Source organism: Charadrius vociferus, unplaced genomic scaffold (assembly GCF_000708025.1).
Source record: "Charadrius vociferus isolate BGI_N301 unplaced genomic scaffold, ASM70802v2 scaffold282, whole genome shotgun sequence".
In the NCBI taxonomy this organism is placed as follows: domain Eukaryota; kingdom Metazoa; phylum Chordata; class Aves; order Charadriiformes; family Charadriidae; genus Charadrius; species Charadrius vociferus.
The window spans coordinates 5,838,168-5,848,977 of NW_009647731.1; the positions used below are offsets into that span (position 1 = coordinate 5,838,168).

General features: G+C 39.3%; 1 protein-coding gene across 2 annotated transcripts in view; it reads left to right on the forward strand.

The window, feature by feature from the left end:
- VTI1A (vesicle transport through interaction with t-SNAREs 1A) overlaps positions 1 to 9,592 on the forward strand; it is a 265,309-nt gene extending 255,717 nt beyond the window's left edge. For both annotated transcript variants that reach the window (XM_009881565.1, XM_009881566.1), the window contains one exon: positions 9,336 to 9,592. In XM_009881565.1, the coding sequence (XP_009879867.1) occupies positions 9,336 to 9,429 (94 nt within the window). In that variant the 3' untranslated portion in view covers positions 9,430 to 9,592. The remainder of the gene's footprint in view (positions 1 to 9,335) is intronic.
- Positions 9,593 to 10,810: the final 1,218 nt, after the last annotated feature.

Here is a 10,810-nt window from a genome sequence, read left to right on the forward strand (position 1 = left end):
TTTTAACTGGGGAGGGAAGTCTGGGCAGCGTTTTACGATTTTTTTCCTTTCTTGATGGACCAAATTCCTCTTGACAGGGTTGGCCTGAGGTCATGAATGTCTCCCTGTGTTGACTGCAAGAGGAATCTTCCCTCCTTCCGCAAGATCACGAAAACTTAGACCCACTCTAAGCCAGGGTGGGCTTGCAGGTCCCTCTGGTTGCAAGATCTGCAAGTGCTCGTGCACTTTGACTTGGTGCCCAGCAGTTTTACAGAATGCATGGAGGCTCGGTGTGGTTACTAAACCCAGGTGTCTCAGGTCATAACAAAGCAGAGGCATTTCTGCTCCCCTAATAGAAAAACTGTAACATGCTGGAAAAGAAAATACTCTAATAGTGGCAAGTATCTCCTGTCAACTAATTTGATCGTTCTCTATCAGGTAAACCATTTGTGAATACATCGATTCTTTTTATTTTTCACTGTTCTGTCTTCACTATTCCCAGGTTTTCTCTGAACCAGTTGGGCAAAAATTGATTTTTATTTGTTCCACTGGCCTTGTGGAAAATTAGCTTATGAACTGGTTTTTATAGGAAGACTCAAAGCACAGAACAGGTTGAAAAATAAGCCTATAGCAGTCAAAATTGTTGTCTGAAATGTCTTCAGACTGGAAGGCTGAATTTATTGCTCAAAACAAGTACTAGCAATGTGGAGGTGTGCAGTCCTGCTCATTATCACTGGAAAAGGGGGAACCAAAAAGCACAGTAAAAAATTAAATTTTAATAATGCTAGTGATATTTTCTAAATCCTTCTTGACAGAAAGATTCTCATTATTTTTATCTGTCTCAGAGTAGGCTCTTTTAATGCCATCTCACAAATGGCCTTAGCCATGATTGTTTTCCTTTCTTTTATAGCATTTGAAAAAAAATGAATATATACCAAAAAAAATTCTATTCTATCATTCAAGAAGTGCCATGAAATGGTAACATTTTGGATAGCACATCTTCAGGAACAATTGCTGCAGATGCCTTCAGGTTTTTACAAAAGAGGTCAACGTTGTTAAGACAATTGTAGAAAACTTGCCATACAAAAAGACGCCCAGTCAAATATGGTGTGATAAGGGGAAGATAATGCAAGCAAAGTATTTGTGTCCAGTCTCCAGCTTCATCACACCTAAAAGCCGTACATTAGTCATTAATTAGAGCAAGGCAGGGCAAAAGATGTTACTTTCTTTCATCTATTTAAGATAGACATTTTTAGTGGGTTCTAATGATTATGAAAGTTGATAAAATGCAGACTTTAGACATTTTTGTTTTCTTTAAATTGCACAGAATGTAAATTTAACTCTATTTATCATAAAAGCCAATGTGGGATCGTGTACGTTCTTGTCATTTTATAGCTTGCATACATTTCTTGTGCTGGAGAAATAATCGCTTTAGCTTTGAGTGCTGATGAGGGAGTTGGGGTTGGGGCTTTTTTTTCCTGTTAACTGTTTGGGGACCTGGGCTTCGTGCAACCAGTGTGCTGAAGAATGCCATAACCCTGACAGCTGGCCTATCCACCCTCCCTCAGAGCTCTTTCTAAAGCACTCGTAATGTTTGCTAAGGCCTATGGTTCTTAGTCATGCTCAGGTGACTAAATGTGTGATTTGTTCTTCTTGATACTTCAGTACCCTGAGAAAGGCTGGTTGGAGATTAATACAACCTTGACTCCTTCCACTTGCAGTTGCCACTGCACACGTGATCTTCATTTAGACTTGCCAAAGAGATCTGGTGGTGCCTCTGCTTTGCATGAAATGAATTAATCCCCCTCCAGTTTTGGTTGGTGAGTTTCCGTGGCCCCGGAAGCCACCCGCTGTTCTTCCTAATGACAGTAATAATCTAATTTGTTCCCTCTGTGGAAGGAGTGGACATGGGGACAGGAGAAAGCTGAAGCTGCATCGTAACTGTGCAGGGAAGTCAGGGTCTCTCATCAGCAGAAGGATACTTCTCATTCTTCAGAAATACCTTCCCATGTGTTTTAAAAATGAACAATGAATAAAATCTCAGCTAGTAGAAGATGAACAGTACCTTTCCAATTTGCCTTTTCATCTTAGGTCCCACATCCATGAGGTCCTTTTTCAGTCTTTCCCTGTTCTCACACTTGTCTTCCAATCATCCCTGTAGATATCTCTCCTTCCTAGGCCACTCAGTCGAGCTGTGTCCACTCAGTCCCTCCAGACTCCTGTGACCACCTGTGTACTATGTGCACCTCTTGAGACTGCCAGCTCCTGAGACAGGACTCATGCAAGCTGTCAAAACCATGATCCTCATAGCCACCAAATAACACTATACTGCAATGCTCTTCATATATTTTTGTTACATTTGGAATGTATTGCAAGATTGCCATTATGAATTAGATCTCTCGATAAGTATTCTAATTATCAGATACCATGAAAAAAATATTTTTTAATCTTAATTGTAAGATCATCAGAAGATGACACAGCAAGGTAAAAAACATAGTTCCTTGAGCCAAGAAAGCCCACTGCGTTTCAGGAGGCATTCATCCCAGAGAGGTATGTCTCTTCTGTCTCTCATTCCTCCAGAAAAACTGTCCAAGGACAAGTATATTTGATTCTGGTCAGAATTTCATGTGCAAATATGGGATCCATTAAAGGGAGATGATGAATCAAGGTATTTACTAGCTAACCATTGATGAACATCTACTTTACTCATGAGTTTCATCTCTACAATATTTCTGATTAATGGGAGATTACAGACACGGGTATGATAACGCCTTTTCTGTATGACTTTGCCTTCAGAGCTAGCAAGCTTTCTCCGAGCGAATTTGGTCTTGGGAGAACTGTCACTCTTGCTTGGGCCTCATCTCCAAGCGTTGAGGGATATTCATCCCTATTAAATCTGTAAGGACCTAACCTAGCCAGCTAACTTAACTGAGTAGTTCTCCTGGGACACATATATGGCCAGGAAAAGGAGAAGGCAGTTCAGAGCAGGACTCTAGCTTATATATGCAGGGAGTTGAGAGAGATTAGTTAGATATAATTTAGATGTTTAAAGTTGGATAGTGTGACTACCTCCCTGCACCTGTTATTACATGACTCATTCTTTCATTCAAGGCCCAGGTGGAAACACATTGATGTGGTTTGAGTGTAATATTATAACTAGAGATTGGTATCCATGTTATTACAAGTAGACGGCCCCAGTCCTTAAGACTGATCTTTAAAGCTAGAGGATGTAGTGCTGCACAACTTCTCAGCCCTATTAACAATATCTTAAGCATCTTGGATGGCCTGTCTCTTTTAAAAAACATTGCTCGTCACCTCAAAAAATGCCATTGCTTTATTATCCTCCATTTTTGAGGCTTTAATTTCATTCTCTGCTCAGTTTTCAGCAATTTTTAATGGATTTTCCCCAGGTCTTATGCATAAGAAACTAGCCCCCTGTCCCTAGGGGAAGAAGAGGCTCCGTAGGGATGGAATTCAGGGAAGACAGAATAGGCTTCTGCTGGGAATGGCTGCTCTCCAGGATGGAGGTGGAGCCCAGGCAGCGTGGCCTTTTTGGCATGAAGTAAGCCGTGGGGGGTCCTGTCCCCTCTCCACCACCCCGCAAAGCCTTTTCACCTTTAAATATGCAATGTCAATTACAATGTAATCTGTTCTTCTGGCTTCGAGAACACAAAGAACTTGGACTTATTTTCAGAGTTTGGGAGGTGGGGGGGGAGACCTTGAGGCTTTTCCAAATTCTTCGCTTTTCCCGAGGTCAGCTAGAAGAGGGCCAAGAAGTTGTATGAAACTTGTGCGTGTATTTTGTCACTAGTATTTCTGTTTTCTAATTTCAGTTGTTAATGGTGAAAAATATCTCAAGTCAAATACTTCCAACCAGCTGCAATTTTGCTAGGCAGGGCTCTCTCTCTTACTCTTTTATTTCAGTAGGTTGCCATGTCTTTATGTTTTGCCACAGCCTGTCTAGTTCTTTTCAGTTGCTTTTATTTAAGAAAAGCATTCTTAAACCGAAAGATGGGAAAGATGAATAGTTACTTGAACAGCCCCCAGATACCCTGAACTTAGAGATTTATCATTATATATCTAAGGCTTTGCTTTACCAATCATAACATTTTATTCCCCTGTGTGGGGTCTAGTGCTTCTATTTGAAAGCTCCTGATATATCGTAACGAGGATGTCCTTATATATAGTAATAATGGTGTCTGTCCAGAAGGTATCTGAGTATAGCTATATTACTTTAAATTCACATTTAGTTTTGACTGGTATGTATTTGCCTATGTGACTAGACCTACACTTTGTGTTTGTTTGAATCTGCTGATTTGCACATGAATATCAGGCACTTAAAAATCACTTACCAGTGATTTGCACGCACCTATTTCTTGCACCTTGGCAAAAACTGCAGACCACAAATAAAAGGGCACCCAAAAACATAATAACCAAGTATTCAAAGTAACCATTTAAAATGTACTCTTGTGTACAGAGAACAAGCCTTTCTGCCCAGTAAACTAATAGGAATCACTTGTAGTTAAATCTTAAATACATGTATTACAGTGAAACACTGTTGGACAGTGCTCCGTCATCAATCAGTCTGTGTTCTTGAGGACACTATTTTTTGAGATGCTTTCTTTAAGAATAAAGCCCTGTGTTGTAATGAATGTGTGCTAACTAATCCCGCAAGCCATTTGGATATTTTTTATTTGTATCAGTGTCAGAGTTTAGCTTCTGTAAGAAATTTTTGCAGTATTTTATTTGTAGTCTTCATTATTTCAAGTTAAGGACACAAAACTCTTTATGCACCCAGAGTCGGCGCTGGTTCGTTTATATCCCATATTTTGTTAACATGTTACCGTGATTGCTAATTTTCATGACAATTGTTATTGTACCATCAGTGCTTAATGGCAAGGCATCATTATTCAATGCTGGTCAATCAGGCACTAAGACATGTGCAAGACATCAGGCTGAACCCATATAGATGTCGTGCACTCCCCTGCTAATGAATGCAGTTTTGTAAAAAGGTTTAAACACGGTTGGCATCCTTAATGTAAGGTTTGCAAAAGCTTATTCGGGAACTGCTTTGTGTTTATACGGAGCAGATCTAAACATGTCACAAACAGAGTTAGACCCATTGTGTGCGTGCGTGAGTGAAGCTACGGAGAGGAGCGAATCATTTGGGGTTTTGAAATGTGGAAAGGCAGCACAATTTCTGCCATGGCGGGAGTGGGGGGAACTGATTTGCCAGGTACACCAGTGTTTGGTAATGGATGTGGGACTTGATCTCCAAAGCGATGGTCGCCGTGTGCATCCAAGAGGTGATCCCCGACAGTGTCATGCATCAGCTCACAAAGTTGGCACTGGCTTCAGCGCACCGGTGGTCAGGGGTTAGGCACTGTCTCCAGAAGCCAGGAAAGAGGGTCAGGCATTTAGAAAGGAGGAGCAAAAGGAAACTCGACGGGAGTGGGATGCGCTTTGTGTGTTCTTAGTCGATCGAGTTCTTCCCGTGTGCCAGTTAACGTTCCCCTCACATCTGCTTTAGTTACTGTTTCTATGTGGTTTTGCACCCAAATGTTTTGGGCTGCTGTCCATGATAAACTAGATGGAACTTGGTTTGAAAGCTCAGATTTGTCGTCTCTTCTAACTCAAAGTAGAATGAGCCCTTGTGCTCTTAGAGTTTTGAGTATGAAAGGAACAGTAGACATTGGCTGTTAACGAGCTCCAGCGCGCCGGGCTCCAGCAGAACTTGGTGTGAATTCAGTGCCTGAGCTGCATCGACTAAATGGTTAATTCATCTCATATCAACAGCACTATGATTCATAATGTAAACTTGAGGAATCCTTGATGTTTCAGTCACACATTCCTCTTAATTTGGCCATGCATTCTTTTAAAGCTACAGTGTGCTAACTTAATAAAATGCAGCATGCAAATGCACAAGTTTTTGCCTTCAGGCATTTTAGCCATGGATGTTTCAATGGGTGTCTTCTTTCAAGTATATATTCTTTCTTAAATTATTTACCCTGTAAACATGCTTTGCATTTTCAAAGAAGATTCTGGGCTTCCTCATTCACCAGACTTCGTTGAATTTAAGGTGTAATAGAGATAAAAGACTATCATCTGCTTCTTGCGAGCATGTTAGCCTTTGGGATTTTTTTTTAGCGAGTGTTAGGCCCCATTTTCTTCTCCTTTGGTATTATCGCTCCCTCCCCCACTGAAATTCCTTGATGCTTTGCCTAGAGCAATACCCACTGGCAGTGTCTGGCTGTGACAGTACTATAGGCTTCCCTACAGATGGGTCCTGCCAATGCCAACCATTGTTCTACCACTGTGAGCTGGCTTGACTGCCTTGGATCACTCAAAAAAAACCCCTTTCCTCTTGATTTTTTCTTTACTCTGAAGGGTCGCCCTTGCCGGTTGACTCTGAGATGTGAAATGTGCTGACACCCAGAACTTGGGGGCTCCGTCTGAGCAGCGGCTCCCAGACTCGGACTTCAACGCACATGGCGTGCTCAGCCCTCCTCAGGGCTGCCCTGCTGCTACCAAACGGCCCCGTCCTTCTCCTCCTAGCCCCATCCTTCGGGCAGTTTGCTGTTAGTTTAATTTCACTCGCTCACTTGAAAGTAAAACAGTAAAACTCGGTGTTATTCTTTTTTTAAAGATATAAAATTAATCTTTAACTGTGGGCTTGAATATTAAAAGTATATAATGCTTTAGTGTAGGAGTCTGTTGATAACATCCATCCTATTTCATGATTAATTTGTTCCTTTTAATATGATATTCTTTTGCTGCACTGTGCAGACTAATTCAGATTCCTGGAAATTGAACTTTGATATGTATTTCCTAGATTCACACCGTAAGTGAACCTTCAATTAGCAGATACAGGTGGCAGCATGCCTCGCTCGATGTTCTCTCGACAAGGATTTTAGAGACATGGACACTGATTAAATAATCTTGCAATCGGGTGTATACTGCCAGAGTATTAAAAATAAAGCATTTGGAAGATTTGATGCTTTTTTTTTTTATTTTTCTTTAATTTTAAGTCTCAGGCGATGAAATGCTTTTTCAGTGGGCCAGAGATAGGAGGAGTTGATTTAAACACTCAGTATGTTATGTACGCCTTTGCCTAACTATGTGTTAGATTAAGCGAGTTTCACTCACAGTTAATCCTTTGTAAATTAGCATTATGGATGCCTTGGGGCCCACATCCCACAAATAAAATGGTTGTCAAGCCAGCTGCACTGTGTATTACTTAAGGCTGAATGTTTTAAGAGTTTTCATGCTTTTAATCTATTTCACTGCTGAGTTTCAGTTTTGCTGAGTGTCTTTTCAGGAGTGATGAGGGTGAGTGAGTAAATATATATTCTGGTTTTCATGCATTTGCCTGGGCAAATCGTTTGTTATCAGGTGTTTGGCAGAGAATGTCACACCCCGCCACAAAAGAGAAGCTTGTAAGTTCAGGTGTTAAATTGAAGTGCAAACCAACAAGAACCAAAAGCCCTTAATTAGTTTTATTTTGTTAGCCTGCTACACTTTTTTTTTTTTAGAGGGAAAAAAAAAAAAAAGAGTGAGAAACATCCCTCCCTCCTCCTCATCCTTTTGGCAGAGTAAATATTGCCTGTTAAGTTTGAATTAGCTGTCATCGCAAAAGAATTAATGCTGTGGTTGAGCCTTTCTAGTGAGGAAGGGAAAAATAAACGAGACAGATCTTAGTTCAGCTTTAAGTGATAAATGAGGACAAAGCAGCCCATTCATCTCCTGCTAGGAAAGTGGACACAAACACTAAAGCAGTTTTGCGGAAGACGTGTCAGCAAATGTGATCATTTTGTAACCTGTCAGGAGGATAGAGAGCTAGTCCTTTTAGAGTGTCACAGGGGAGGGTGTCTGTCTGATGTGACAGTTTTCATCCATCCATTTACTGCTTTTTCTTTAGGTGGGGGGTAAGCAAGGAGAGAGCTGGAGTTGGTTAAAACTGCATTTTTCTTTACACTTTCCAATATAATTTATATGTATATCCACCCGCGTCCAAATGAAAAACATTTACCAAGGAAAACTCCCCTCTGCTCTCTAGAGTTTCTTCTCTCTTTCGCTGCGTGAAATATGCTCATTTTAACGCATTACATTCCCTGTCTTCAAGTTGGAGCCTTGTACTTGGTTTGATGTTTCACAAAACACACTTTTACCTCTTCTTACCATTGTTTGGGTGGTGAAGGCTCTGTTTTGTTTTGTTTTCTTTATTTTTCTTTTCTTTTATTTTCTTTTGCAGAAGCATGAGAAAAAATAAAATAAAAATAAATATAACTTAGGGTTCTTTTGTTGGTTGCGTTTGGGGTTTTTTTTGCTATACCTCTCAAATTTGGATGATATGCTTCATGTACAAATATGTTTTGCAAAAGTTCTTGTTTCATGAAGAGCCTCCGAAAATATTCTTTCTCCTCTGTGAGAATCGAATAACGAATGCTGAATTCTTACAATCCAGAATCCTCCCATAAAATGCCTCAAATTCTACTGTTTGTTGATTTATCCATTTTAATTGAACTATTGATTTCAGGCAAAATTGGAAGCAGGGTGGTGTCTGATTTTAGATGCAGGGATTTTTCCCCAACAAATGATTGAACAATATTAGGACTTTCGACTTCTGGCATCTTTTTGTGATTACTAATTTCCATTTTTTTCATACTACATAGAAAATGTAACATTTGCCTATTACCATAAGTAAAGGTATGCTACAGAGACAGGAGATGCTTTTACAACATAAGCTTCACAGTTTGACACTTGCTTCTTTATATCATCCTTTTCTTCAAAACTATCTTTTATACTTTTCCCTTGGTATTTTAGTACAAGTAAGTATCTCATTGACATGTGTTTCCTTGAAATCTTGTACCTTAATAGTAAAATCCCTTGAAAATTAATAAATTGTTTCTTTTCCGATTAAAAAAAAGCTGTGAAGATTTCAGAATGGCTGAAAAAATATAATGATATTTACTGTTACAGACCACCCTGCTTGGATTGCATCGACTGAGGGCTAATTATTTCATTTGTTCTTAAAAGGTTAATAAATTGTAACATGGTGTATTTCAGTTATTCTAATGTGTATATAAGTGTATGCATCGTTAAGAATAGCCTAATTCTTTCCTGAATGCAATAGTTGGATTTAATAGCTACATAAAGAAATGTTTGGAAGCACTGGAAATTGAAAGAAGTAAAAAACAATCGAGACACACAGAATGGTGTAGAAAATCCTAAATTTGTGGGCGTATGTCTTTTCTCCAAGATATTTATCTGTGTGCTTCTTTTTATGATTTTTATATATATTCTGCTATTTTGTTGTATTTACTGGGGGTTTTTTTGTCTCTTCTGCTTTTTTCTAGGATCATCCAAAACCGGATTTTGATCGTTGTTCTGGCAGTCATCATCATCTTCACCACCATGATGGCTATTTATTTTTCTGTCAGGGGACGCTGATATCTTTGTTCTTCACTAAACAGCAACAAACTGCTTGTTCTGAGTAATTAAGACAAAGTGGTCACATGAATCATTCTCTTGCACTGACAGAGTATCCCTCTCTTTTCCACTATTCAACTCAGGTGCAAGTGGTGTAAAATATTTTGTATTATGGATGGCATAGTTGATGGCATGTGGGGTTGATTATTTTTTCTTAAATTTTTTTTGTCTTTATCTGAGTGTTTTTGGAATCTTACTATTTGTTGGGGTGAGGGCTTGTTCCAGTATGGAAAGACTTAACATGTGTCGAATTCCACCCCATACAATTAGCCTGTAAGTTGCCAGAGTTTAGGGAGGGAAGAGGGGTCTTTGCACTTTTCTCGTGCTATGTGGGGTGTATGAATACCAAGCAGTATCTGACCTTCTGTGATATACAATATAAGTAAAGCAGAGACCAAATGATGTAGAAAGTGAACCTGTCTCCTGTGACTAACTCCCGCGATCATGAATTATCGTAATAGACGGAACCTGGTTAAGAACAGTAGTTAGTTTTAAAAAGAGAGCAACCTTAGGATGACGTTTAATATCTGATGTGAATCCAACACTCTCTTTAATGATTTTTTTTTTTAAATTAGGCTTGGTTTTCTGCTTATTCAAAACAATTCCACTTTCATCAAGATCATGATAGTGCGTCGCCTCCCCAAAATGTAGTTGTGACCGCAGCCCGTCTGTTGGATCTGTTTTAAATCTTCCAATGTTGATGTATGTACTGATAAGCATACACACTAGGCCCGTCTTGAAGATGTATAAAGATACTTATCTATTCATCGCTGATTGAAAAGAGCCCTTAAGTAATAGTTCAGTGACAAATATGTGATTACAGCGCATTAAACAAAAAAATCTAGATTTTTAATATTCGCCTGACTACGTTGAGACCGCATGTTGGAAATATTTTTAGTGTATTAAATTCTGATGTGATATTCCCCTTTTTAAACTGAAACTGTAAAAATGTTTATTTATACATGCTTTTAGCTGATCTAATATATCATACTTTCATCTACCTGTGTGTAAATGAGCTGTGTTTCTCTTTTTCTATTGGCTGTGCCTCTCCTATAGGCAGGTCTAGGTCTAGGTCATTTGGCCTATAATTAAGCTTACAACTCCAGCACAGGTCTATTTCTGGTGATACAGTAAAGTAATTTTCATGATAACTTTTCAATTCATTATATGGAAACCCTTACAAATATTACAAATTGACAGGGATTTTAAGTCTTTGAACCTAAGCTGTAAAATCTTTTCAGAAAGATGTTCAAAGAAACAAAAAGCTGGTGGCTTTCCAACTGCCCCCAGATTGGGTAGGAACCGAGCACCAAATTCTTGTGTGTGCCTTAGTACTTTTGGG